Below are 26,571 nucleotides of genomic sequence, written 5' to 3' on the forward strand. Positions count from 1 at the left end.
GTCGGAATCTCATCGAACGTTGTTCACCCTTGATAACTCGACAGTTAAATACAGAGAAGACGAGTGCAGGAGAGCGTTTCGTGCGGAAGCTATCGACTTCTGGCTTCCTTCGTTCGTTTCACCCCCGTCTTCCGTATCTATCGGCGCAGATGGATTACCAGGTCGAATTGAACGAGATCAAAGTGGACTATACTGTGGGGTAACGCTGTATCGAGTTTAGAGACCTGTCTAAAAATACAGTCTCTTGCTCTCTCTCTCTCTCTCTCTCTCTCTTGCTATCTTCTCTTTATTTCTTTTTGCTGTTGGTATTAAGTTTGGCTCGAAGAAGATGGTCGACGTCTGTGCGAGATTAAGAAGGATTCTCGTATGATTATCTCACTGGCGAGGAATTCGTTGAATAATTTTGATCCATCGACCTCTCATCTAGTGGATTTAATTTCTGGGTATAAGTATACTATTGGCTAAAAGTTTAGAATTAGTGTGTCTGACATAGATCTTAGGAATTTTAACCCTCCTTAGATTTAAACCTTGCTTCCATTCCAGCAGACAATATGGATTTGTAATGTTTTAAGATATTTAACATAACATTGAAAAATCATGTATATGAATAAGAATTTTGTCACATTTTGCTTGATTACAGGTAGAAAAGTACCTAATGGTGCAGGTGATTTAAAAATCAAATGAAAACACCACCCTGATATCGTTAAAGTTATTGAAAGCATTTAGAACTTTAGAATTGCTTTCCTGCAAAAAAATCAAAATATAAAATAATTTTAAAGTCGATAAATTTCATAAAGAGTAAAATGAACGATAACTCTAAAAGTTAAAGTGATTTTCAAATGAATTTATTCTAAAAACAGAATTAAACAGTCAAAGCTGCGAGAATTTATTGCCTTTCAGAAGTTCAACGTAAATTTATAAGTATTTCCTTCGTCTTATGCAACACCTGCATCACGAACTTCTCTCGTTTTCCGTCCAACATCCAACGTAACCCCGTCCTCACAAGTTATATTTATTTTCTCGATTAATCACCGAATACCTGGCGCTCCTTGTAATAAGTACGAACCCGGTAAATTTACCTTGAAATCCCGTTTAATACCGAAATTCCCAGGTAACAAAGATCTCTTTAACGCTCGAGCCTCGCTTTTCCCGTTCATCCACTCTAATTTCCATGTAACTTGGGTAAATCGAACGCTTTCAATCTTCAAAATACCCCACATTCAACTCGTTAAACGCTTCTCGATTACACGTTCTCTTTCAAAGGCTACATAGGATGCCCCGCTGCAGAATTAAATACGGAATAAATAAAAAAAGTTAATTCAAAACATAGAGCACGATTTTTTCCTATAGTGCTTCGTTTCGGAGAAAATTGAGTTTGAAAACTAGTCGGATGTACCTACGTGAATTTGGTTGCTTCGCGTTTGTATAGGACAATTGGCAGTAGGTTATTTTACATACAAAAACGAGTCGAAAATTTGGAATAGAATTTTTTCATAAGAAGCTTCCTTTCGAGAAAAATGAATTTAAAGAAACGTCAAATACGTGCGAATATTCTTACCCCACGAGTAGACAGGATAATCGATTATATGTTGCTCTATACATAAAAATATATACAATAACAATCGTGTTACAATGTAAAATAAAATTTGTTTCTTCGAGGTCTTATTTTCGACAAAGTAGAATTCGAAGGAACTAGTCCTGTGAACGCGCATATATCAAATTTAAACATTCGATTTACTCGAAAGTGAAAAGTTGTACTGAACACTCTGTATAACTTACAGAGATCGCAAGTGAGTCCAAGAGACAAACAGAGAGAAAACCGGAGAAGGTTCGTAGAATCGGACGCAATCCAGAAAATCGTATCAATCTACCAGCTTTTCGAATAGTTCGTTTAAATAGCGATCTATCCAACGGATTGACTCAATAAAGACGCTCCTCTGCGCGACAACGAGCAGCTTGAATACACATGAAGCATGAAACGAGCGTTGGGACACAGTTGGTTCGCATCAAAGAGGTTCGGAATTAAATGGTGGAGTCGCCGAAGGCAACTCGCTCCTAGTCAGCCACTTTCACCCTACCGTACAAAGTGACATACGTTTTATTAAAAATGTTCTGTTGTCTTTCAAGCTGTATACCAGGCTCAGCCAGATAGTAAACCAGCATCGTGTTCACCTGCAGACGCGCGGTCATAACCCGCGAGCGACGAATCCACTTTGCCCCGCGAACCATGAAATCATCGCACGGCTCGCTGATTTGTATAATCTCCACTCCCTTCCCTTACTCCCATGTCGCGATTTAAATTCTCGTTAATCGGTTTAACTGTGGGTCACTTGGGCCGAATACTTTCGAGCTAATTAACGAGCAAATCATTTTCACGATGGCCTTTGTTCCGTGACTTGTTCCGGGTGGTTTGGTAATTGGTCGATGTTCGGTTGGTTTTTTGGTGATTGGATTTTTGGAGAAATTGGATTAGTGTAGCGGTTGAGATAAAAGAGAAGAATAAATTCCAAAGATTCGATTTGGAGAATAGGAAATTTGCATTTGCATAGGACATAATTGGTATGACAAAAATGTGGGTTTATTCGTGTGTATGTCAGTTTGGTATTACTGGAACCCATTCTATACAATGCAGTTGTTAAACATATTCTTTGTATGATAATAATCTAATAATAATAATGACGATAACGATAAATTATTTTTATTAACAGTTTTTCAAGCTAGAGAAAGATTTTAAGTTTGAACCTCAAACGTTCTTTAGGAAAGCGCTCACCTTTATGAAATTACTATCAACTCGGAAGTTTTTATGAACGTTTGACTCTACACGCATAAAGGCAAATAAAAAACATCTTTTTATAACGTAGAATCTTTTCCTCTTTAAGAGAATATCCTTCTTACTCCTTATCATATAAAACTATAATATATATGCAATAAAGTACTTAAAAAAAATATTGGAAGTACTTAAAAAAAAGATATGACACAGCACAAGGTACAGTTCTTCTTATTCACGTTTTTACCATAAAAGTACATACTTCATCCCTCGTTATATTCATATATGCAAATAACAAAATTCCCTTCAGTAACTTGATTTACATCCAAAAACTTTCCCAAAAAAGAAACTCACACTTCATCCCTTATAAACCCTAAACTTATAGGGCTCTGAGAACCACTGCGTAAGTAGCGAGTGTGGATAAAAGAGATTAAACGGTTGAGTTCTCTCGGAAGAGGCAGACGGAAGATTTATTAACGGATCCTTTCTCTCTGCGATTTTCGTTCTTCGCGTCGTGTGTGACGATAAGCAACGGAGTCGCCTCAATTTTCGACGCGCTCGTCGCGATGCACCAAGGCCACCACCCACTGCCTCTCGCTTCTTTTCGTTTCTTTTCCGCTCCAAAAGAGCCAGCGGAGGAAATCGTTACGTTCCGACGTTTTTGAAGCGTTTGTGAAAGCCGAGTACCGGTCGGCAATTTCCATGTAGATTTCTGAAGGGCCTTTTAACGCGGCTGGTCTAACGGATCAAGGGCCAAGGAACCCTCCATGATAGAGGCTTTTTGATTTTCACAGAACGAGACAGAAGTCTCCCCTTTGCCGCCCTTTTTCTTGCTTCAACACTGCCGTTTCTCGTTCCATATTCGAGCTTTTTTCCGATAGAATAGGACAGAATTCTTCGTTTCACGATATTTTTACACAATACATACGTAACACCTTTGAACACGAAATAAAGAATAAACTAAGTTCGTCTCTTTGAAGAATAGAAAGGTATCAGAGTTTTTAGAATTTTCTTTCGTGTATATGTTGTCGCAGATGATTTCGATCGCATACATATTTATTCGCATTATATATACATATTAATGTTACTTCGTGATCAAATTGATGGATTTTACTATGACATAACTGAAGATGGAAACAACATGTTTGGTTTAAAGATGTAAGTCTTTTAAGAGTAACTGACAAATTGACGGTTTTCTGAAAGTCACTGTAATATAAAATTATTAAACTATCAAGATGATTATTAATATCTTCAATATTGCAATATTATGATGAACTACACGTTTAAAATTTTGAAGACGATGAAAGTATGCGTTTACTTCCAATTAGCAATGAACATGTTTTCTTAACATGTGCACATAATATTGCATATAATATTTCGAATAGGATAGGAAGAATCGTGAAGTAGAATTTAAATAACGTCGCTGCAAGACAGATTAAATGTCATTCGATGATTGAATTTCAATCGTAATATCGAATTTGTTCTACGTCACTTTTGAAATGGAAATTTATGCTACACGTGCTTTCGTATACTTGTGAACTGAAGCATTCGAAGGGACGAAACGGGAGAGACTCGCGGAATGTAGCGTAAAACGTGACCCAGCTCGTTACAGCAATTCGTCTCACCCTTTAAAACCCTCAACGCCATGTGTCCGCTGACAGATAATTTTAATTTTCCGCGAACGGTCGGGCGACTGGTCTGTCGTGGTCGGCGTCATAAATATCGTTCGCTTCGAAAATGGAACCACGTTCCATCCGGAATACACTTAATTTCCACCAACCTTATACTCTCAAAACTCAGATTACACTTTAATGAATCATTTGTATCCTACCCTCTTCATCTGTAATTATTATCTGTAATTATTAGAATTCATCATTTCTAATATTCAGACTGAAACAGAAATTAATTTAATTAATCAGAATTTTTTCACAACTTTGATTATACGCAACTAGCACTCAAATTTATTTATTACAAAGTAATTATTTCACGAAACATCGATCCAAAGATTTACACAATTTTACCCAAGTTTTACGCAAAAGTGATGCTTCAAAATACTATTTTACGATAAAAATAAAATCCTAAATATTTCCTAAACCTCGCCATAATATCCAGTTGCATCGGAAATTAATCAAAATCATTGAAATTTCTCGCTTTCAATCATCCTGCACAAATACCTACGCCTAACTCATGAATGAAAGCTGACTATGCAAAACTTCCCCATAACTGCCAGCCATGTATGGAATGCTTGAATCGATTCGATTCGATTCGCAGTAAAAGAAGAGAACACGATGAAGATATCGCCGCGAGGGAATTCACTAGCCACTGTGTTCCGCCTCGCGTGGAAACACTTTGTGTTCGCGAGTGAGAGCGGCCCGTAGGCGGAACACTGGAAGCTCGTGTAAAAGTGGCGGCGCGATGCGAACGGGGCCAAAACGACCCGATATACATAAGTTACGCGACGCGAAGCTGTGCACCTGCCGGGCTAAAGGGAATCGCAATCGTTGCCAGGCCGAAGGCTAGCCCGTCTAACCGGTACTGCTTTGTAAAATTCCCAACTATGCACTTAGCACGGCCGACCACTACATATCGGGTGTTAAGAACGTAAACTAAGTGTATAGAGTGAATTGGGATGAACTGGGAATTTTTTGATCAGACTATGTAAGTACTTGCAATTGTGTAAGAAAGAAGACGGTAAGTCATTGAGAGCGAACGAGAAAAATTGACGATGTTCTTGATTCTTTTGATTGAAAATGTATGGAGTCAGGAATTCCAATGAGTAGAAAGTGGAAAGAGGGAAGGACCGTAAATTTTACTTTTTTAGCAAACGATTTGTATTATTTTGACAGAAAATATGAAGCGAGGACGTGAAGTAATAGATGAAGCCCATGAAGTTAATTAAGAACTGGTTCTTTGAATGAATCGTTGTTTGCAAAACATCGTAATCGTTTTGATTATTTTAAGGGAGAAAATGAGCGGCGCAAAAGCTTAAGCGAATGTTAAAGAAGCGAGAAAGAAAATAAGTATGTTTTTTGCAAACTACTTGGTTCACTTTAACGGGAAATGAAAATGAAGATTTTTGGACATTTTTGGTAGGAAAAAGCTAAGTTCAGGTACTGAATTTTTAGGTATATTAGAGTGATTAAGAACACGTATTGAAAGGAAGCAGTTTTGTAGATAAATAGTTGACTGATTGATGGTGGAAATGAGCCCACAAAATTCATTGCATTTTAAATTATTATATTAGAAAATGTGGGATAAAGAAGTTCGGTTAAATTTTTCCATGAATTATTGGTTAAAGAGAATAAATTTCTTTTGGATGAACTACTGGTTGGAGGAATTAATGAAAGTGCGAAATAATTAAATTACAGGGCTAGATCAAGAAAGTAAAAAAGATGGGTATCTTCTTTAGTAAGTTTAAGTTACTTGTGTTTCTCGAACTAAATATTTAGATGTGTGGATTAATAGATAACGATGTTATTCGGATACAATATTTGAAGGAAAATCAAGAATTAAAATCATGAAATAAAATACGGAATTATTGGTTGAAGGAATTGGTAATAGTTTGGACTATTTTGATAGAAAATGTGAACAGGGGAGTTTAAAAGGGTGTCAAGCGAGTGGAAAAGGGGATGAATATTTTTTCAGCGGAACGCGAGTTTGGGGATGCGTGTCACGTGCGGCGAGATAACTGGTGGTTTGCGAAGAACCGGTGGTCTGGGGAAAATAGCCTACTAGCAGAGGCGTGCTATCATTTTTGATTATGCTTTGTGTAAACCTGCAATTTTCCTGTCCATTTTATATTACACGTTTCTTGCAAATAAAATAGAAAACGAGCAGAAAATTAGTTTAAAAACCAACAGATGAAACCACAGTTGAATCCTGTGAAAAATTCACGTTTTAAGCTCTCATACATGTTTCTATTTAACAATACATATTTTTTCCAATTGTTATGTCAATATCATTAATGATCAAGTATTATTCCATATTCCATATTTCTATCGACTATAAAGACAAAAGATTTGAACTCCTCATTTTGACAAGTTTTCTTGACAAGTCTCAAAATACTAACTACCTATCCGCCTTTGATATTTAACCATGATACTCTAAAACGACATTTCATATATATCAAGTTGATAAAAAATCTGTTCCAGTCAATTTCACTTAATAAGGCAATAAACACACGTCACACTCTTCGTTTTCCCTCGAGACATGTAACGTAAGAAACAGGCTCTCTTCTAAACTCGTTAATCGGGCCCTTCGTCAGATACCTTTTTTAGACAGGAAATAATTAAACCTTAATAACGTCGAAGTAGTTAACTTCAGCGGATGAAGCAACATTAAACCGGCACCCGTTTATCTTTTGTTGTGGCGACCCGCTGACTCTCGATTGGATTAATGCGACGGTTGGCAAATCGGAGAAAGAGAAATTGTGTCTGGTTGAAGTGGTTGCTGCCTTATTCCACTGCCCTTCCCACATCTTTCCGTTCGTTCCTCTTTCTTTTCTCTTCCCCTTCCCCTTTCGATGGTTGCATTCAATGGCAAGTTCACGGAAACTGCGAGCAGAAAGGCAGACGGTGGCTGGTTTGAATGGCTCCTTCCCGACCATTCCGCCTCAAAGGAGAACCGAACCAAGCAAGATTTGCGTTTGTAATTAAATATTTGCCGGCGGTTAATTGAGTCGCGCTGTGCTTTTATTCCAATTTCTGGGCTTAAATGAAACCGGCGCGCCTGCTTGTCGCGCGGACCGTCTACACGGTGTCCCGGAAGTCGCAGCTGCCAACAAGCCATTAAGGATGAAAGTTTTTCGGCTGGTTTAAGACGCTTCGATATTAAACGCGGATTTTCTAATTGGACCGTTTTTTCCTTGCAAAGCTTTATTCTGTATTGTGAAGTTCTTTTTTGACGCGTAATTATAGACCGTCCATTTGAGGTGTTATACATTTTTAATTCATTACCATGGTTCTTTCGCACAATAATTTAACAGCTAATAACATTAGGCAATTGACTAGTTTAAGGTAACGGTTTAATTCAAATTGGGAAGAAGGAATCAATGTAACAATTTATTCCAGAATTTCATTTCGAGTCTCGAAATTCAATAATCTCCATCGCCATGTGACTATAATCTATATCTCTATTCCAGTTCGAAGTTTCTCCAGTTATTTCAATCTCCAATCCTGTTGCGATCCTCGAATCTTTATTTGTGTTTCAACTCTGCTCTGATTTTAACAAGAAGAATTTATAATATTCAAAGAGAACACTAACATAAAGTTAAAAAGATAAATCTCTTCGTGCGTATCAATTTCTCCGCATTTTATTCGAACTTGAAATGTCCTTTGACGTTAGAAAAATACAATTGGCTGGTAAATAATCAAATGACCATGGACAGAGTTAAGTGTTAACTCCCTAACGACGCGTTATACTGCCTGCAGCCTTAAACCGAGGTGCTAAAGAATTCAGAGTCTCCGTACTTCCAGACGGCAAATCCAATATCGGTCTCTTTACAGTCGCCCTCATATAACTTTATGTAACGTAAAATTAAGAAGCCATGACAAAGCCATATCCTTGGAACACGAGGGCCTTAACCTTTCTGGCAGGCTGACCTGCACGTCTTCGTTCGCATAAAACACGAAGCACGTAGTAGTTCCATCGATATCGTTCAACGTATTTTACCCAGCACGGTACGAATCACAGCCACAATGTACCCTGGTCATAATGGCGGTCGGTGGTGGCCTGTAAAACGCAATGCACGCTTTACTGCGATCTCTCAATAAGCCACGGAACGTCGTTATCTCGATGCGTAGCTTGGCTCGAATGCAACGTCGCGGATAACGTGTACCGTGCATCGCGGATTAAATGTATCTTCGTACGCTATACACTACCGCTCAAAAGTATCCGGACGCTTGTTTATCGTTGACAAGATGTATTTTAATTGTACGATTACGGATAAATCATTAATTTCATAAAATTCTTTTCTTTTTAACAGCATTGTAATTTAACATTATAGTCTGCTGATTTTTATAAGAACGTAGCGGTAAGTGTTGCTTCCATCGTGTTAGCGCGTACGTCGTTTTTTTGAAATGAAACGTTAACTGCTAACAAAATATTGTACCATTAATCAAAGTATCGTAACTTTCATATCATTTCGTACATTTTCTCAATGAGTGGTTACTTTCATCATTCCAGGTTTTCAAGAAAGTATTATAAAATATCCAAAGTATGCTTTCTCTAGTACGTAACTCGCCGCTTTCTATATAATATTTAATGGATAAATCAATTTTCTACCGAGCTTCTACGTTTTTAGTAATGTCTTCAAAGATATGAATATGCATAAAAATCTGCAATCTAGCTATTACAAATCGAGCAAAGCGTCCGGATACTTATGAACGGTAGTGTACATGCGTGTGCATTCGTTTGTGTGACGTCAGTCGTGGAAAAACGGAGGACGTCTGCTACCGTGTAACACGTTGCAGCTTGCGGGGATATTTATCTCGTCTCGTCTAACCTTGCCACGGGAACCGGGTCTCGGAGTTGTAACGTAAGCTTGTTCACGGTGGAAAAATTCTCGGACGTATCTCTTCGTGTACACGCTCGCTTTGGACGTTTTGGACAACGTCCGCACTGTGTGCATCTGATTGCATTAAACCTGGCGATTGTTATTCCGGTACCGGACGCCGTGTTGCGCCACAGAATGGCGGAGGTTGTTCCTTACGGTTGAGTAATTGGGGAGTGCCCATGTGAGTGTTGCTTCATATCGTTCATGGTTTTAATGTTATTCATGGTTGCAGTAGTTTATGGCATATGATTATCATGAGGCGATTATGTGATTTTATATTATTAATTTGAACTTTTTTAGTATCTTAATTGTTAGAAGAATTGATTTATAATTTATAAATTTATATATAATGTATCAAGATATGTTATTATATCGATGGGTCTTTGTTCGACGAAGTAACACGGTATTTGAATTTCATTTTAGCAGAAGAAGGAAAGCTACTCTTTAAATTGGTATTCAATATGGCATTAAACGTCTTCTTCTTTTAGGAATAACGAGCGTTTGATTTGAAAAAATTTCGATATAAAAGTGCGATGAAACTGATAGTTTCGTGGTATTAAAAAAACTTTTTGGTATATGAAGTTCTACTAAAATTGGTATTGGGATCTCTATAAAAATTCAAATATTCTATTAAAAATTCAATTATCTGTTACATTCATGTTACTTTTAAAAAGCTTATGTATGTATTATGTATGTATGTATACATATTCTGTGTGAATACTTTGTAATTTATTCTCTCTCTATTAAATCAAACAACTTCTATATGAATAACCTTTTCATATTTCTAACAATTACAAGAATAATACAGCCATTTAAATCAAACATACTATCCATTGAAATTTTAGAGATTTATGTTCTAAAAAGACTATTAATTATATTGCACTGTACATAATAATTCATTATAATTGTCACATGGTTGAAGCAATCTAATTATTTCTTCGACAAGGTAATTTCAATTTTTGCATATTAATAATGACATTGTTGAAATAATTGCTACAATTGTATTATTGAGGACTTATCGATCCGTTTGATATTTTAATTACACGTGAATATAAAAATTCGATAACGTAAATCTAGATACAAATCATCAAAAAGTTTTCCTATTCCCATAATTGTATATTTTTTTTATTTTTGACGAAATTTTTTTATATATTTTTTCACAATGTTTAGTTTTCAACAAACATTCCATCTTCTCTTCAGTATCAAAATATCACTTTTCATTCGACCTATACCTCTCTCCAAAAATTCTAAAACAAGCTATTCGAAACTCCACTAAAATAGAAAAAAAAAATCTCCAAAAACCTGCTGTCGAAAACAAGCTACAAAATCATGTCCAAAAAACGAATCAAAAGGGAATCCGGAACTTGGTGCAAATCGTGCTTCTCTATGCATGAGGCTGAGGCAATTGCCCGGCGGAAACGTCGCGATAACACCGTGGCAGTGCGTTACTGAAACTGATGAGGTTGTTACATTTACCAGATTTGTTAAAATATTCGGCTGGGTACCGTCGTTAATTATCACATGCAACGTGTAACTACATTTCGTTTTTATCCCACGTTTGAGACTCTATTCTACGTCGTTGCCATTCGTAACGACAAATATCCATATCCTCATTCATAAGTATTAAGATACTTATTAATAAACTGTGGATTCTTATGTATTTGTGGGAAATCTAAATACGGGAATAACTTCATATTTTTATCACAAAGATTTAAAACTAAGACTTTAATGGAAATTCTCAGATTTGTTTCAAATTTTTCCAATATAATTATATTGTGCAATCATATTTCACTACAGTACTAATGAAATTCCAAAAATGTCTTACATAACATATACCATATACACCTAAAAGTTTTCTATAGCAAAAGTTAGGATATTTTCGTGAATCGCTGTAAATGGTCACGCGATCATAACCCAGATTTTCTAACGTTCAATCTGCGAAAATTAGCAGGCGTAAATCTGTACGAAATTTAGGCAACCGACAGACACGTGATATCGAGGATTCCCGAAGGACAGTGTTACAGCGATTGGCAATTACTTAATGGTGCTCTCGAAGGCAGAAATACGGGCGGCCATCAGCAGTTACGAAACGTCGTCGTGTCATCGTAGGATCGCTATCGTTAACATGGCAGCAAGATTTGGCCAGCGGCGCACACTGGCCTGGTTACAATATAAATTTCGGTGCTAACGAGCTACCTCGTAAACGACGGAACCCTTGAACCAACATACTGCATCGTATACGCCTGCTATCTAATAAACATACATAGGGCTAATACACACAATAATATGTACTGCACGACATGACGGTATAACCCTGTACCCCATGGCATAGCGTTTGTGTACACCGATACAGGAGCTGGTTTCAACGATGAGCTTGGTTCGTTGTGTAACGAGCATCGTGCCTGGAGAGGCTTCAAGAGAGGAAGAGGAAGGGAAGAGCAATTTCGGAAGTCATTCCCGGCAAATAACTGCGTCCGCAAAGGAGCTGGCGAGGCCGCTTTTATTCGACCGAAATCTCTGTGCTGCGGGGATGGCCCCAAGATTTCTTGCCGATACTCGGGATCCTTCTATTGTCTGTTAATGTTTGTCAGAGTGATTTTCACGATTGCGTAGGATCGTCGACCATTCTGTTAGGAAAATTCATTTAATAGATATGGCAAGAGGAAGAATAGTTGCAAAATAATTGAAGATTACGGCGGAAGAACACAGCAAATCGCATTTCCTATTTTTTACAACCAGTAAACGTATATTTACATTTACAATCAGTTTTATGTTACCAAAATTATCTTCTTATGTAGTGTTTGAGGCGAAATATGATCATAATATTGTATACTGTAATTATTAAAAGATGTTAAGATATTGACAAATGTCTATAAATATTCGAACACTAAGCGAGATACTATACGTACAGAAGGTTAAACGGAAAAGGAGCATTTCCTAAGAAATTCTTATTGGAAGATGCTTCTGCGGTTATAAATAGTTTGTACATTATTCTGACAATTTTTGAAATTGACAGTTACAACCAGACTATAGATTTTTATTTGTTTATAGGAAATTTGAGGATGTAAATATATACGTAACATACAAAATTACATAGAACATCCGAGGTATAACTCTGGTTATACCAATCTATAAACCGGAGATAAAATCGGTCGATAAGTCTTCAAAGTATTTCAAAAGTTCCACAAACGAGACAACAACAGCAAAAAAAGAACATTAGAATCACCCAAACCATAGACTTAAAGCAATTTTTCCTCCTCAACCAACATCTCCAACAAGCACAATGTGACAAAGTTTGTTGGAAGTACTCGAAACTGTCTCCGAAGTGTGCCGGAAGTAGGCGTGATTCAAGTTTCATGGCCGGAAAGACGGGTAATAGGGGCGGATCTTCGAAGTTTCGCGGACGAAAAGCGGAAACGCGTACTTGCTCGTTTGTAGCGCGTTCAAGTGGCTCACCTGAAGAAAAGTATGCACAAAGGAGCATCGTCAAGCGGATTTTTCTCCTCTCTTGGCGTGCTCGGCCAGCGCAAAAATGGTTACAAGCCATCGATGTGAGCTCGTGGTTAATTTCGTACCCGAATAATGATCGTGCTGCTTCGTTTATTACCAGCTGCTAACACGAGCTTCCGTTTGCTGGCAATTTCGTTGAGCAAACAGTTCCGTTTTGTTGCGCGAAGTGCCTTTCGTATACTCGTTTTCTTGTTGTATCTTGCGCTAGGTCGGTTCAAGTTTCGTTTTTTCTACCTTTTTGCAGCTTTTGTCAGAACATTATTCGGTTATGGGTTTCTTCGTGGAATAAGGCAGAATAATTGCAGTCTGTTGTTGAAACGGTTTCGTTTTGTTACCGGAAACACGATTCAGGGGTTGTATTGTATCGCTCGGCCAGGTTGATTAAAATTGTATTTTTTATTTTGGCGAATATTTCTATTAAATTTCAGTCAGGTTTAATAGGTTCTTTTTAGCGGAGTGAAATTATGGCTATTGTTTCTTTTCGAGCATGTGTATACAATATGATCTCTTTGGGAATTCGTTGAATAAAATAATAATACTTTCGTTTCCAAATACGCAGACGATATTATTAGATCCTTAGTTTCCGAAGTTTTGTGACATTTTCTTATTAAAGCTGACAGAATTTTAATTTTTTCCTTAATGTATAATATATTTTATGAGAAATTAAGAAAATTCTCCTCGATGGAATATTCGAAATAAATACTTTATTTTTCTTAAAACTTTATAAGGTATTTTTATATTATTCTTACATTTAGTACAAATCTATTTTCATAGAATTTTTCGTGTAACTTTTTCTATATATAATCTAAAGTATCATTTCTCATATTTATTATGAACGTTAAATGATTAGAAGGGAAACCTAACTAAATTAAAACGCATTGAATTTCTTTGAAATGGTAACTCAGTCAAAATTTCACAGCTTTCATAATAACCTTGTTGCACTATTTTTTAAGAATTTGCCGAATTATGTTGAGATTTTGTAGCTGAAATAGAATAGCCTTACAGGCTACGTATGTATTTTTATCGGAACATGTGTCGGTTTCCTTTGGGAGCTGGTATAACAGTTTCCTTCGTTACCAAATTTTTTATGCCTTTGTATTATTCAACCACCTTGGGGCACGTTTTCCGTGCCACGTGGTTTGCATTGTTATGTTCCATGCAGCGGATTTCATTGCTTCATAAACATTTTACAACGTGCGCCTCATTATTGTTATAGCTTCCTCCATGTTCATATTTCACTTTATATCAAACATTTTTGCATCTCCGTACGCTCTGTTTCGTCGCGCATTTTGTTTCTCGCGTGTCGCTTGCTTCATATAATTATAGAATTCTTCAATGTATTTCGTTCTTTTGCAAAAACCTTTCGCGCTACCCGTATACAATTCCCACCGACTTCGCATTTTATTTTGTCCCCGTTGCTTTTATTATTTCCTGTCACCGCGTCACATTATTGTTACGTTTCATTTACTTAAAGCCTGCAACACGTTTTATACAGTGTGTCCTCTAAAATGTATATTCATATAATAGCGCATGTTGTAAACTGAGATATACATAATATAATATATTATATACGGTGTATAATGGAAATGGAAATTTAATTATACATTTAATATGAAATAATACATTCTTATTTTATATTAACAATAATAATTGTATTATGTACTTTATTTACATAATTTATCGTCTAAGAGTAACGCGATCAAAAATATACCAATTTCCTTTCTCGGTACTTTAAAGAGTGTAAGAACCCATTAAAAACGATAGCTTAAAGACTTATTACTCATAAAATATACAGTATAAATAGGCAGTAATAAAGTATATTATATTATCCATCTTTTAAAGAGAAAATCTGATCTGATTCAATATTACATACTACACATTGCGGGATATCCTATGTAATATTTTATGTTATCGCGGATATTTGTGGAATCAGCATTTCTCTAAATTTTACACGTCCAGTATCAAAAAGCACAAAAGGAAAAAAAAATTTGTCAGAGGGAATCGATTTGAATCGTTGCAACAACTTTGCCCACCTTTACGTGTACAACTGGAAAAAAAGCTGGCACTGTAGCAGGATTTAAGCGGAGCGTGAATTCCCTTTACAACCTGGAAACTCTGCTTCCACGTTTAACCCTTCCTTGATGTTCTTTGAGTTATTCCCAATCCAATATAATTTAACTTTCGATGACAAAATTTCTCTAACTTTAAAAAAAATACTATAAAACTTTTATACGAACTTTTATATTTTGATTTTATACCTGTTAAGGTTATTCGGTGTATGTGGAATTAAAGAAACGCGTGGATAAATTGTAAGGTATTGTAAGTATATATATCGTGAATATTAAAGTACAAAGTGTGGAATATAATGTAAGCTGGTCCAGATCCTCACACTCTGAGACTAAAAGAACCCTGAAGCCAACGTCGCACGTGTACCGCTTATGGTCTCTCATTGATGCATTCTTTTGTCTATGCACTATCGATGACCTTAGCGCTTGGGAAAACCGAAGACCAGACGTAAAGTTTTCTTAGAAGTGGTGATCACTTCAACAATACCAAATATACAAATACATATTTTCTAATAAAAAAGTGAAGTACCAAACAGCTACTTTTATTAGTTGTGTAAATCATTAACAGAATTGTAATAAGGAGACGCAGATTTAACACAGATATACTTATTATTCCATGAAGAAAGTGGCAAAAAGTTCCATGGAAAGAAATATTTACATCATTGTTCTATTAGTAGAATTGGAGCACTAACGAAATAACAAAGAGTGTGATATAATAGAAAAATTTAAGTAATATTTGATTAATTTTTAATTATTTTGAAATTAAATATCTGTAAAGGACTTGTAGAGGATTGTAATGTAGAATAATGAGAACTTGCTCTTGGAACCCATCAAATATATTTTAAAGGATTAAATAAATTAATAAGTATAAATACTGTTGAGAGACGCTCGTATAAACGTATTCGCTAAGACAGTGTATAATTGCTAGCTAATAAATCATAGATATTGATCAATAATTCGTAGATACTCGGTATATACTGATTCGCTCGCGATCGCGTCCGTTTATTTATCTTGGTCGGGGAAGAGACGGAAAATTCAAATTTCTTTGTTCGACAGTTGCACGTAATGGCGACATTGTTTTGTCCGGAGTTTATTTATCATTACGTTACGTGTATTCTAACGATCTTGATACTACGAGGCAAAACAATAATATGATTTGAATTGTCCTCTACTTATGTGCCGCTGCATCTCCCCCCTACCAGTGATAACGTTTTTATGATCTTACTGTGTATAAAATTATGTACAGTTGTTTCCTTGGTCGTCGCTATTTTAAAATTTACAGATATATCCCGTGTCTGACAATTTATGACTTTTAAGCGAAACCTGCCAGAAATCAATCGGGAAATCGGACTTTTGGCCCAGACTGCGTAACGTACCTATACCTTGTGTTTTCTTCCGTCGTTCGATCATTGTTATTTATACCGCTTTCGTTGCGGGCATTCGCTTGTCCTACCGGAATCAGTACATTACGAGCTTCGGTTGTTTTTTTCTTCTAAGTCATTAAGCACTACAAAAGCAAGCTTCAACCGATCTACGGGAACCGTTACGTCGCGATCGGTTGTTTTAATTATGCGTTTTCTTGTCTCCTTTTGTCACTTTAAACGGCCCGTCGTAAGACAGGCCCTGTAAAGGGCCTCCAATCGCGTCATGGCGCAAGAATACGTACGGCGATGATTTTAATTCTTTGAAGACGAAGATTTTCTTTTCACCATGACGCGTAACCGGGTATGGCCTGACTTCCTCCATCCGTTATTTTAGCTGATTCGCGTTTTCCTTTGAATGTTCCAACGTTTGGTGACTTTGCAATGTTGACACGGTATGCACTGTCGCATTCACGTTCGACAATCTTTATTAATGGACGGCCAGACGAAACGCGTCGTCCCCAGTTTTTGCATAACACGTATCCCCGGATGGGAAAGTTCATGTAGCGATTGAGATACGTTGCGTCGTAGCGGTACCAGTACGAACGGTCGCATGGTTTCGGTCGAAATATCGCAATATATATAGACATTTTGATCGGGAAATCGCATTTTTTTGAGTTGCAGCGCACTAGAGCCAGTTAATAATTTTGCGTAGCTCGTTATTGTTTTCTTGCGCTGCAGCTAACGTTTGATGATCTACAGATTTCCCGATCGCTTCGATCCCTATCTCTTTAATGTGCCGAATATCAGCAGTAACTTGTCCAACGTAGTCAAGATGACGGAATTGTCTTGCCGAAAACTTGTCAAGATCTTGATTAAATGCGTGTATTAGGAATTTATGATCCGTCGTGCGCAAGTGTTTGACGCCGAGCAATCGGCATAATTCCTTAAATAGAAGCGATTCGAATTGGCATCGTCGTCCCTCGATGATATTTGATGATACGCCGAAACAAGATATGTAAAAAGGAGGGCCGAAGCAACGGTTGGAGCTTCCATGTCGGCGATGGGAACGGCTTCGGGCCAACACGAAAAACGATCAATATATGTTAGACAATATCGATGACCCTATGAATTATAGATCGCGAAATCTCTAACTTCGACGGCATATCTGAATCGTCTTACCGCGACGTACATTGCGAGTAATTCTCGGCTGTATGCGCTGTACTTTCGTTGCGCGGGGGATAACGATTTCCTCATAAAACCTAAGGGCTGTGAAATATTATTGACAGCTGTTGAAGTATCGCACCGATGGCATAATCGAATGCGTCGACCGCGAGGCTAACGAGCGTGTCGGGAATCGGATACGCTAACATTGTCGCGTCAGTTAAGGCGCGTTTCGACTCGTGGAAGCTCTTTTTAGTTTGTTCGGACTACTCAATGGATGCGTCGCACTTCTTTGTGCCTTTCAGCAGCTCATTGAGTGGTTGAAGAATTTCGCGGCCCCCGGTATGAAACGTCGGTATAAGTTGATCATACCGAGGTACCTTCGTAGGTCTTTAACGGTCACGGGTAACGGTATTTTAACCGAACGCATTGACGCTATAGTTAATGGTTTTATCCCCTCGGCCGTTACAGTGTAACCGATGAATTTTACTTCGCTCACTCCGAATTTATACATCGCAAAATTTAGTACAACCCCGTATTCGTGAAGGCGTTTAAATAAAATCCGCAAGTGTTCGCGGTGTCATTCTTCGTATTCAGATGCGATCAAAAACTTGTCTATGTATAGGTAAATGAAATTGAGAACTCTCATGATTTCGTCCACGAATCTCTGACACGTTTGGGTGGCGTTTCGAAGCCCAATCATCATGTTGGTCGCTTCGAAAAGACCAAACGGTGTCGTGATCGCAGTCTTTTCTACGTCCTCCGAATTTGATGGTAAGCGTAAACAAGATCGATTTTAGAAAAGATACGCTTACCATACAGATTCTGCGCAAAGTCTTCTATGTGCGGTGTATATCTATCCGGAATGGTGCGGGCATTCAATGCCCGATAGTCACCACAAGGTCGAATCCCTCCGTCCTCCTTTGGAACGATGTGCAAGAGTGATGCCCATGGGCTTCTCGATGGCTGCATCATGCCTTGCTCTATCATGACTCCGAATTCAGCCTTCGCCAGTTTGAGTTGGTCGGAGGCGAGGCGGTATGGTTTCACGTGGACGGGGGGTTCGGGCGTCGTCTTGATATGATGCTGCACACCTTGTCGTAGAGAACTTCTCCGGAAAACGAGCGGTCTCGTTAAATCTGGGAATTCCGCCAGTAGTCTGTGGTACGGTGATTCTCCATCGATGGTTTTGATTGACGCTACGTCGGCTATAGCGGCGAATCCCTTTGTCGACAGTTGTGTAATCGTGTCGAGGAGCCATTTATTTTGTGGGTCTACGAACAACCCATAATGGCTCAGGAAATCGACACCAATAGTGGGCGTTTGCACATCGGCAACTACAAAACGCCACTTGAAGGCTCGACGTAGTGATAGGTTGAGGGACACGGTGATGGTGCCATACGTCGCAATCCGCTTTCCATTGGCTGCAATCAGTTCATAGTCGTTTTTATTCGCGGGTTCGCGTACCTTGTTGCGTGGATACACACATGTGTCGGCACCGGTGTCCATTAAGAATGAAATTTTCGTCGTTTTGTCCGTGACGAAGATACGGCCGGTTCCCAAGCCGTCATCTTTTGTCGCGTTTATGGACGGCTGATCCCGTTTCTGATTCCAGGTGCATGGGGAGCGATACTTCTTCGCGCGATCCTGGAACGTTGAGTGATAATAACAGAGACCGGGCTGTTGCGATCTTTGTCTCGAACTCGATCTTCGACAACTCCTGCTTTGCTGACGTGAAGGGCGGGCATTGTCGAAGTTCAGCGCATTTATTTGCGCCAGCAGTCTGGTCAGTTGTTCGTTGATGGTGGTGACCATCTTGGTCTCCATCGATGGTTTTGATTGACGCTACGTCGGCTATAGCGGCGAATCCCTTTGTCGACAGTTGTGTAATCGTGTCGAGGAGCCATTTATTTTGTGGGTCTACGAACAACCCATAATGGCTCAGGAAATCGACACCAATAGTGGGCGTTTGCACATCGGCAACTACAAAACGCCACTTGAAGGCTCGACGTAGTGATAGGTTGAGGGACACGGTGATGGTGCCATACGTCGCAATCCGCTTTCCATTGGCTGCAATCAGTTCATAGTCGTTTTTATTCGCGGGTTCGCGTACCTTGTTGCGTGGATACACATATGTGTCGGCACCGGTGTCCATTAAGAATGAAATTTTCGTCGTTTTGTCCGTGACGAAGATACGGCCGGTTCCCAAGCCGTCATCTTTTGTCGCGTTTATGGACGGCTGATCCCGTTTCTGATTCCAGGTGCATGGGGAGCTGTACTTCTTCGCGCGATCCTGGAACGTTGAGTGATAATAACAGAGACCGGGCTGTTGCGATCTTTGTCTCGAACTCGATCTTCGACAACTCCTGCTTTGCTGACGTGAAGGGCGGGCATTGTCGAAGTTCAGCGCATTTATTTGCGCCAGCAGTCTGGTCAGTTGTTCGTTGATGGTGGTGACCAATAGACCGCTTGCTCCAACGTTTCGTGTTCATTCTGATGGCTCGCTTACCGCTGTGACTCGGGTGCTTCCGGCTTCCGGATGCCTACCGTAGATGTTGTCGGCTTCCTTGATCAGGGCATTCGTTTCTGTTATGCTTAGCATAGTTAGTATATATTGAATATCCGCTGGGAAGTGTTTCTTCCAGGTCGTCAGCACTAAGTCGTCGGAGACTAACGAGGGGGCGAGCTTCCTCAAATCCGAATAGGATTAAGACGACGTTCTATCGCCCATTTCTTCGTTTTCGAACTCCCAGTGTAGTCTTGAACTGTTTGAGTCTGCGAATTCTGTACGAAGTTGGCTGTCGGTACTCGTCATCTTGAACTCTCGCGGTGTTTAAAATTTTGATAGCACTCTCACGATTAGATCACGGGGTCACCGATGTAGAGCACTTGTAGAGGATTGTAATGTAGAATAATGAGAACTTGCTCTTGGAACCCATCAAATATATTTTAAAGGATTAAATAAATTAATAAGTATAAATACTGTCGAGAGACGCTCGTATAAACGTATTCGCTAAGACAGTGTATAACTGCTCGCTGCTAACTCGTAGATATTCGGTATATACTGATTCGCTCGCGATCACGTCTGTTTATTTATACCGGTCGGGGAAGAGCCGGAAAATTCAAATTCGTCTTTGTTCGACGGTTGCTAGCGGCGACATTGTTTCGCCCGGAGTTTGTTTATTATTACATTACGTGTATCCTAACGATCTTGATACTCCAAGGTAAAACAAAAACATGATTTGAATTGTCCTCTACTCATGTGCCGCTATATATCGAACAAAGAATTATAATTATCCTGAAAAATATAATTCGAACATTCGGTAATATCCATGTTGATCTTCTTTCACAAATAATTTCAATTTCTACCGATGGAACCACACGGTAAATTTTAGCGGGCTAAGACGATTCGACAACTGCGTCATAAGCTGTTGCAATTTTAAGTATATACACTTCCATTAAATACATACTACGCGACGGTCGATTATTTTTAACGAACAGTCCAATAGAATAACCCGATGAATGAGATTTGCTTCTTCGTAATCGTCGCATGATTGCTTCTTCCAAATATTTTCCTTGCGAAGGAAAAAGAAGGAATTACCGGTTCTAACGTTCGCCGGTTGGAAATTGACCGGTTGAAAATTGGGTATTAAGAGCGTGTAATGTCACGTGGCTAACACGAGCAGCTCGCGTGGAATTTCTTATTAAAGCGTACCGCGAAGACCTAGAAATTTCCATCAGCTACACCGCCGTAGGAAATTAGCGGCAAAACGAGCCCTTTTGCACGGAGGAAGTTCGAGCTAACGAGCTCGAAGTGTATATGCCCGGGGAAAATGACGTTGTAAAAGTGGCCTGCATGATCTAAGACGTTCCAAGACGATGAAGCAAAGTTCGCGACACGGCCATGCCCTTGTACGGCTGGGTAAAAAGTTTTAACGAACTGAAACGAGTAACCTGACGAATTTGCAGCAAAGCTATGCGGCGCGCTGCCAGGAAGTTTCTTGAAAGAACGTGTGTTCGGGGAAAGTACACGATGATATTGAACGAGTATCGTGTTGCGGGAATTTTTTAATGAGATGGGACAGGTTAATACTTTACAAGGTGTTCTGCAAGATACATTTTGGTGTGTTTCAAATTTTACAAAATATCCTTTTTTTTCAGAATCAGAGATATTGTAGAGTTGTTTATTACAATTTCGTTTACTTTCCAATTATGAATTACAAATTAGGAAGGATAAATGGTAATTTCATAGTGATTCGATTTTTATAATCGTACGAAGATATTATTCAATAATAATACGAAACTTAATACACATAATCAATTAATATATAAATGTTATAATAAATACAATAATTTTCATAGTCACTGTATGTTCAAGCTATTATACAAATTACGTCAGAATAAGGATGAAAGCAAGCAACCAATTGGTTCGTGTCTACCTAACAGTTGCATCGCAGCTACAGTCGAACTTTTGATCGGTGCACTTTCATCAAGAAGGAAGATCGTAATTTCCCGTGGCCTCGGGGAACACGTTGGTGAAGGGGTATGGTGCTTGTTGAAACGTCACGCGGATACGGGGCTCGCGCTCACGTCGACCGTACTTACGGCGACTTATGTAAGGGCGCACGTAAGTGCAGCAAATTGCTCGTAAAACGTGCCCCGGGTGTTAATTTAGCCCGCTAGCGTCAAAGTAAATACGGAATTACTTTCGAGCCGTAAGTAACACGGGTCTGGACGTGCGTGTCACCTCTTTCTCCGTCCTCTCGTCTCCACGTCGCGAAGGATCACGTTGAAACGTGGTTCCAGTGCTTCTTTAAATCTGACCAGGTGCAATTCGAATGCCAAAGCGTCGTTCACAGAACGTGAACGTTCACGTGGCTTTTTTTCGCCGCAATTACCGCATGTCAGCCACTTTGCATGCGAAGTTCGCTACTTTGAACGACCAGAATGGCTACTCGTGGGTAAAGGAACGTTTTCGAGTTGGAAACGTATGGGTCGAGGACATGTCGTGGTACTGAGACGCGACAGAGGAGTAGGCTGGATCGGCTACTTTGGAAGTAGTGAAATTCAGCTTTTCTATAGCTTTTGCAGTTTTCAGGTTGTAAATTAGTCATAGATGTTGATGGTTATCTAGTAGAAATAAGAGATGGTATGTTCGATTCGTGGTAAGAATTTGAATAGGTTAATCTTGCTGCGTTCTTTCAGTCATTTTCAATCGAATTGTATTTTTCACTTCTTCTTTCTTTTACTTCAAAATAATAAAACAGTAAGAACGCTAGAGAGGGAAACGTCGCAAATTAATAGGATTAAGCTGTAAAGATAAAAATCGTCATCGAAGTTGAAACGTGTAGCGTGTTCGGTTCGCTTTTACTACGATTGCTGCACGTGAGATGTTTTGCATTCGATAACCTAACTCCCAAGCAAAATAGATACATGGCAGCTGAGTGCGGTAAATAAAAATGAAATTTTTAACGCGAATTTTGACTACTATGCATCAGATGTACCTAGTCTGTTTAATTAAACCTAACTATTCTGTCCTATATAATCTACCAATATATGTTTAAGATTTGTCTCTGCGAGAATGTCACGTAGTAGTTTTATTTAAAGTAGATCTTATAAAACTTTCATGTATCATGTGCTGGAAAACAGCTATCAGAATTTACACTATCCCAAAACAGAGTCACGGAAACTTCATAAATTCTCAGCGAATAAAAGAAGCAAAGTCTTAAATCGTGCAGCATATCGAGTATTCCATTCTCAAACAAGGCCCATCGCCACTGCCTGAATATTTACAATCGAAAACAGCATTCAACAACTTCAGCGTCTCACAATAAACCGATATTTATGAGACACCCTTTAGATAGTGATAGACTTAAGCATCTCGCAAGTGAAAATTATTTTTCCCATTTTGATATTATTTGCTGGCTAAAACAAACATTTTGATATTATTTGCTGGTTATTATAAATAGAAACAAGAAAAATGATCTCCTATGTGGAAAATATGTTACCTTTTAAAAAAAGTGAAAAATTCAAGAGATTTTGTATAAAACCAACAGAATAACTAATATTATCACAATCAACGTTTTCGAAACCTATTAAAAAATAGATAGCTAGGACATGTACGTATATAATCTCCACAATTTTTCTAAACTTGTTAAAAGAATTTAATAAAATGGTAATGCGTATTAATGATTCTCACGATTCATTAAAATATTGAAGCATTTTTGTGTAAACAGATTCGTTCTGACGTTTGAAAACAGCTTATGGAGATCAAATACATATTTCACAAGTAGGATGAAGCGAACCTTGGGTACTTGATTTTATTTCTGGCTTTGATCTATTGTGTAAGTATACACATTGGACTTGATCCCATCGCTACCAGTAGGTAAAAGACAAACGACCAGTGATACTAGTATAACTGTACAGAAAACGGTGCAACGCGATATTCGAGGAATCCATAAATTCGTCGCTGGCTTACGTAACGTTTAATGGTGACAGCCGAAGAAATTGATAATCGACGATCTCCGCGAGAAAGCGTTTACCATCTTGCAGACGTTGAAAACCAACTGGTCCCAGTTACGACGCATTCTTTCTCTCTCTTTCTGTCTTTGCTGTTAAAGAAGAAAAAGATAGCGGGAGAAGAAGCATTGGCACGGTTTTTACCCGAATAAAATGATTCCGTGAAAGACGTTGCAATTAAAATACCAACGAAACCACGGTTGGTAGACGGTTCGCCTGTGTGTGTGGGCGAGTGTATGTATGTGTTATTCAACGTTTTTAGCGTGGCTTAATATTCACCGCGATTAAAACGCGGGGGCATCAGCGATACCGCGTAATTGGAAAACGTGACGTTCGGTAAATACATCGCGTGAATTTTCATCGAACCAAACCTTGGACAAAAAGTAACCGGGAAATTAATTAAAGCTAGCTGCGATGGCGGCGCGAGATAGCTTTTAGATGGAGAGAGAAAAAGAGAAATCGCCGTTTTAAATGGCTAATGACTCGAAATCCTGGACCTACTTTCTCTCATCACGAATTCCTTTTTTGGGTCTAGCGATGTGCTTCCCGAAGGATTTCCTGCGGATTTTTCCTGTGCTTTTCTTACCAGTTTTGGGATTACTTGAGGTTTACTATCGTTTTCATTTCAGCAATTTAGACTTTTTTAAAGAAGGAATTTATTCAAAGGAAAATTAATTTCTTTTTAGATTACTTAGTATTGTTATCGTTTTAGTCCATAAAATTTGAAAAAATATTTTTGAGCAGTTCAAACTTCTTCAGGAACAAATTATTAATATCATTAATTTCGTATAATTTCTTTCACTAATATTCTATTTTTTAATCGTATTTAACTATGATATATTTATATGTACATAGATATTAAACAGGATGAATTCAACTTCTCTCAAACGTTAAAAAATCTATAAGGACACCGATCAAAGTCTTCCCAGACCATTCGTTACTCAAGATATACGCAAAATCAAAGCTTTGACGCGGACAGTAATGGAAGAAACACGAATCGATGATATAGGCGAGGGTATATAGTCGCCATATAATCCTTCACCGAGAGAGCCATTCGGCCACGTAGTATAAGTCCTGTGGTCCGGACATAAACGTATCGCCAGCTACGCGTACGGACGATAGCTTCATAAAGCGGAATGGTCGTCTCCTCGTAATTCCACGGTTGCTAATTATCGTTGCCAAGCAGCCGTTCCGCCGAATATTATCGCGATTCCCGCAGCCGTTTACGACGCTGCGCCATGAAATTTAAAGCCGGTCGAACGTTTAAGGCAGCCGCGCCTTCACGATGAATTTGCAATTTCACCGAATAAACGACCGCGTTCGATGACCGCGCTAATTAAAGCAATGTCACTGTTCTTTAATCGAATCGTTTCCACATTGATACTCGTTTCCGGTAGCACTTTTAACGAGATTTTGTTGTTGATTATTATCAAGCTGGCGATATTTATGCAAATTTATATCTTTATAAATGCATCGTTTAAATATGACGAGATTTTATTTGAAATATTTTTTGTATGTCTTTGTATAAGATAAACAATATATAATATGTACATAATGAATTAGGTCAAATATTTGATATCATATTTCAACAAAGCTAAGCAATTTGCTCTACAATTTGCCAAATTCGATCATCAACAATTTTTAAACGATCTGTACTTCAAAACAGCCTCGTCATTGGTGACACGATAAACAGTGAGATATATTATTATTTAATAACAATTGACAACTCGGTAATCGCGGTTTTTCATGAAGAAAGGAGTTTAGTCAACTGCTGTTGTTATTCTTAGCCGCAATTATCATACTCCAACAACGTGTGTATATTATTTTGTTTCTAAAAATTATTTCGTTAATTCCTATATAATACCTCCTCCCTGACTCAAATAACTCTACGTTACTATATCACGTACATGTTTGTATATTTTTGCATAATTACATTTCTGAAAATATTTGACCTGTATTAAGATACACAATTACTGAGATATTATTGAGGGAGGTGTTTAATGGCGTAGTTGCATATGATGGACCTAAAATAAGCACATAATTTATGGGATTCTGGTCCTAGTTTAGAGGAGGTGAATTAATAGTTTAGAGAATAAACTGAGTGCTGTAATTGATGGTTGGAGTTGAATCTATTTGAATACACTAAATAAAATACCAAGTAGCTTAGAAAAGAAACATAACAAATAGTTCGCAACGATTGCTACAAAATTAAACCAAAAACCATATGTAGTCTTCATTCCACCGTGGACCACCCAAGGATCGTTCCACGTTCAAGGAAAATCCAAATTAGAACAAGGCAACTAAAACCAACTCAGCAACTCGCCAAGCCACAAGCCTCTCGAATCGATTAAGTCTCTTTATCCCCGATCTCGGTGGCTGGTTCAACCAACGCGCATTCTTTCGGTGTCTGGTTTTTCCTGTTGGCCGCTCGCTAAAATCGCTATCCATCACCGAATCAATTAGCAACTTCTCAATTACATGGAGAGTTCGCCTTTTTTTTTTCTCTCGTAGATGGCGGGGGCAGGAAAGGCTCTTTAGCTTGGAAATCGCTCGACGTTCATGTCCAGAGAACCGATCGATGATCAAACGATGAGTTGGCCCGCGCCGGTTCGAATTTACGAGCGAGACACG

General features: G+C 38.5%; 2 protein-coding genes across 3 annotated transcripts in view; both read right to left on the reverse strand.

The window, feature by feature from the left end:
* The window catches only part of LOC132914077 (protein slit), a 633,186-nt gene that overhangs the window by 105,165 nt on the left and 501,450 nt on the right, over window positions 1–26,571 (reverse strand). The window lies entirely within an intron of this gene.
* On the reverse strand, window positions 7,899–19,236 carry LOC132914124 (uncharacterized). Its single transcript, XM_060972961.1, has 2 exons — window positions 18,237–19,236; window positions 7,899–8,497 (listed from the first exon to the last, which is right to left on the reverse strand). The coding sequence occupies exons 1-2, from the start codon at window positions 19,234–19,236 to the stop codon at window positions 8,475–8,477; spliced, it is 1,023 nt and encodes a 340-aa protein (XP_060828944.1). The 3' UTR covers window positions 7,899–8,474.

Source organism: Bombus pascuorum, chromosome 14, assembly GCF_905332965.1.
Source record: "Bombus pascuorum chromosome 14, iyBomPasc1.1, whole genome shotgun sequence".
NCBI lineage: Eukaryota > Metazoa > Arthropoda > Insecta > Hymenoptera > Apidae > Bombus > Bombus pascuorum.

Bases quoted from the DNA above. Each gene is read 5' to 3' on its own strand.
- LOC132914124 (XM_060972961.1), bottom strand. From the start codon at position 19,236: ATGGTCACCACCATCAACGAACAACTGACCAGACTGCTGGCGCAAATA. The intron at 8,498-18,236 runs GTAAGCGTATCT...TGCGTTTTACAG, and splicing joins CTTTGCGCAGAATCTGTATG to GCCACCACCGACCGCCATTA.